The 2760-nt window shown below is 43.9% G+C and overlaps 1 protein-coding gene across 1 annotated transcript in view; it reads right to left on the reverse strand.

Moving 5' to 3' along the window:
* Positions 1-622: 622 nt before the first annotated feature.
* LOC123513256 (proline-rich protein 12-like) overlaps positions 623-2760 on the reverse strand; it is a 17423-nt gene continuing 15285 nt past the window's right edge. Inside the window, exon 5 of the mRNA XM_045270328.1 lies at positions 623-754. Coding sequence (XP_045126263.1) covers positions 623-754 — 132 coding nt within the window. The remainder of the gene's footprint in view (positions 755-2760) is intronic.

Consider the following 2760-nt stretch of genomic DNA (forward strand, 5'->3'; position numbering starts at 1 on the left):
CTTTCTACATCTTCGAACGCCTCTCGTGACGTCACTCGGAGGGGAAAAATAGGGCCCGAGGAGGAGCAAGCACACACGTGGTAATGTTTACGTCTCGACGGCTGCTGGAGGCCTCAATAAGCTGGTTGAAGTGCCTCTGTTCCTGGTGGTTATTGTGGGCGATTCTTGTCAGGAAGGGTTAAACTGTGAGGGCGCGCGAGACAGAGACTCCAGTGACATTTGTTGCTACTCCGTCTCGTTGTTTTGTTGTCAGTGAAGGAGTTATTGTGTATGCTTATGCTGTCTCAGTAATTTCGCTTTCTTATCGAGTTAGTTAATTAGTTAGATAACTGACAAAACAATACAGGTCACCTTTACATAATACCTCCTTGTGACACGTAATCTTCCCTTCGTTGGCGGCTTGACTTGATATTTCACACTTTTAAGATCTTTACCGAAGATCACAAATTATTCACCGACCATTCCCTCCTTTTCTTTCAGCCTTTGATAGCTTCAAGGTGAAATATTCATACACACTTCACGCATGACGTAACAGAGAGGAAGCTTAGTATGAGACAGTCAAGTGATAAATTCCTTCCCTTTAGGCGTCCTCTCTTGACCTGTCCCAGTCAGCCTTGTGAGTCTAGAACTTCTGGATTTCCTGTTGCAGTCCACCCACCTGGCAGTACCTGGGAGGGTGCAGGGTGGGTGCAGGAGGTACGGGCAGGTGCAGCGGCAGGTGAGGGCCAGGTGAGGTGTACCTAAAGAAGTAGGACTGGGTGAAAGCAGAAACAAACACAAAAAAGCGGAAAAAGTAGGTCAGACAAAGAAGGTCATTATTGATTGCATTCTACCCTGTCCCCCCTATCTCTCCCTCCTCCTCCTCCTCCTCCTCCTCCTCTCTCGCACACCATCACCTCCTCCTATTCCTCTCCTTCCTCCCACGCCTCTTCGTTCTCGTTCTTCTTGCCTCCTCCTCCTACTCCCGGCCTTCCATGTCTCCCTCCCGTCTCTCACTATTCAGGATTAAAGATCTTTGCTTGCAACACAAGGGTAGGGGAGAGGCAAGGAGAGAGAGTGAGGGAGAGTGAGAGGGAGAGGGAGAGGAGTGCAATGAAAGGGCTTGATGTTCTTATGGTGCAACGCTTGTGAAGTTGAGATAGGTCAAGTTAGAAATGAGCGAACGAGAGAGAGAGAGAGAGAGAGAGAGAGAGAGAGAGAGAGAGAGAGAGAGAGAGAGAGAGAGAGAGAGAGAGAGAGAGAGAGAGAGAATTGATTTTTACGTTAAAATAAATCAATAAGGACGATCGTTGATGAGAGAGAGAGAGAGAGAGAGAGAGAGAGAGAGAGAGAGAGAGAGAGAGAGAGAGAGAGAGAGAGAGAACATGTAATAAAGTGAGGTTGCGTTGATGTTGTGGAGGTTGTCTTTAATGAATGCCTGTTTGTGTCTGTCTGTCTGTCTGTCTGTCTGTCTGTAACTATATGTCGGTATAGCTGTGTGTGTGTGTGTGTGTGTGTGTGTGTGTGTGTGTGTGTGTGTGTGTGTGTGTGTGTGTGTGTTTGTGTGTGTTTGCTTCCCTTTCTGTCATCCACCCATTCATTCTGTCTGTCTGTCTGTCTGTCTGTCTGTCTGTCTGTCTGTCTGTCTGACTTATCTCTTTGTCTGTCTGTCTGTCTGTTTTTAATGTAGCCGTGATTTTGTCTGTTTGCCTGTCTCTGTCTGTCTGTCTATCTATCTGCCTGTCAGTCTATCTGCATAACTGTCTAAGTCTCCCTCTATGACCTTTCCCTTTCTCTCTCTCTCTCTCTCTCTCTCTCTCTCTCTCTCTCTCTCTCTCTCTCTCTCTCTCTCTCTCTCTCTCTCTCTCTCTCTCTCTCGGCCGTGACTCATTCGCCTTGGGTTCGTCACGTCACAAAACTATCTGGCTCTGATTTTAAAATGCCTCTTATCTACCGCAGGTTTTGAAATGCAAGAAGGGGTAGCGGGAGAGGAAGAAAGAGAGAGGGACGGATGGCTGCCTGGAGGAGAGAGGGGAGGGTAAAGGGATATGAAAGCAGTACAGTAAGAGGATGTAAAAGAAATCTGAAGTGAAGGGATGAGAAGGTACAGGAGCTAGAGCTGATGGGAATGTAATTGGACGGGGACGAAGGGTAGGAGAGATGGAAGATAGGACATAGGTAAGGTATTAAGTAATGAAGTTGAATAGGGCGTTAGGGAATGATGGTGAGAAAAGGAGCAAAAAAAAAAAAAAAAAGGGAAGGAGTGTGGGAAGTAGTGATGTTAATAATGTCTTCAGGAATTGTATGATGCATGTGGGAATAGAAGAAGGGTTTAAGATACGGCAGGGAAAGGAAAGGAAAGGGGAAACAGAAAGATAAGACAATGAAAGAAAAGGATGAGAATAGATAAAGAGTGAAATGTAAAGAATGAACAAATAAAAAGTAAAATGTAAAGAGTGAAATATAAAAAAAAAAAAAATGGATTAATAAAAAAAATGAAATGAAAGATAATTATTTTTATGTACAAGAGAGGAGGATTGGCCAAGGACAACAAAAATATAAAGAAAAAAAAAGAAAAAGGACCACTCAGTTACCATTCTCCTTAAAGAGCCGATAGAATTAGCCAAAGGATAGGGACAAATGTCTTCAAAGTCTTGAGATATGACGATAGATAAAAGACAAAAAGTGACGTATAGGGAAAGAAAAGGAAAAAGAGAAAAGAGGCAGAAAAATGTAAATAAATGTACAATAAAGGTAACGACGAAGAAATGATAAAAATGA

Source organism: Portunus trituberculatus, chromosome 35 (assembly GCF_017591435.1).
Source record: "Portunus trituberculatus isolate SZX2019 chromosome 35, ASM1759143v1, whole genome shotgun sequence".
Classification (NCBI taxonomy): domain Eukaryota; kingdom Metazoa; phylum Arthropoda; class Malacostraca; order Decapoda; family Portunidae; genus Portunus; species Portunus trituberculatus.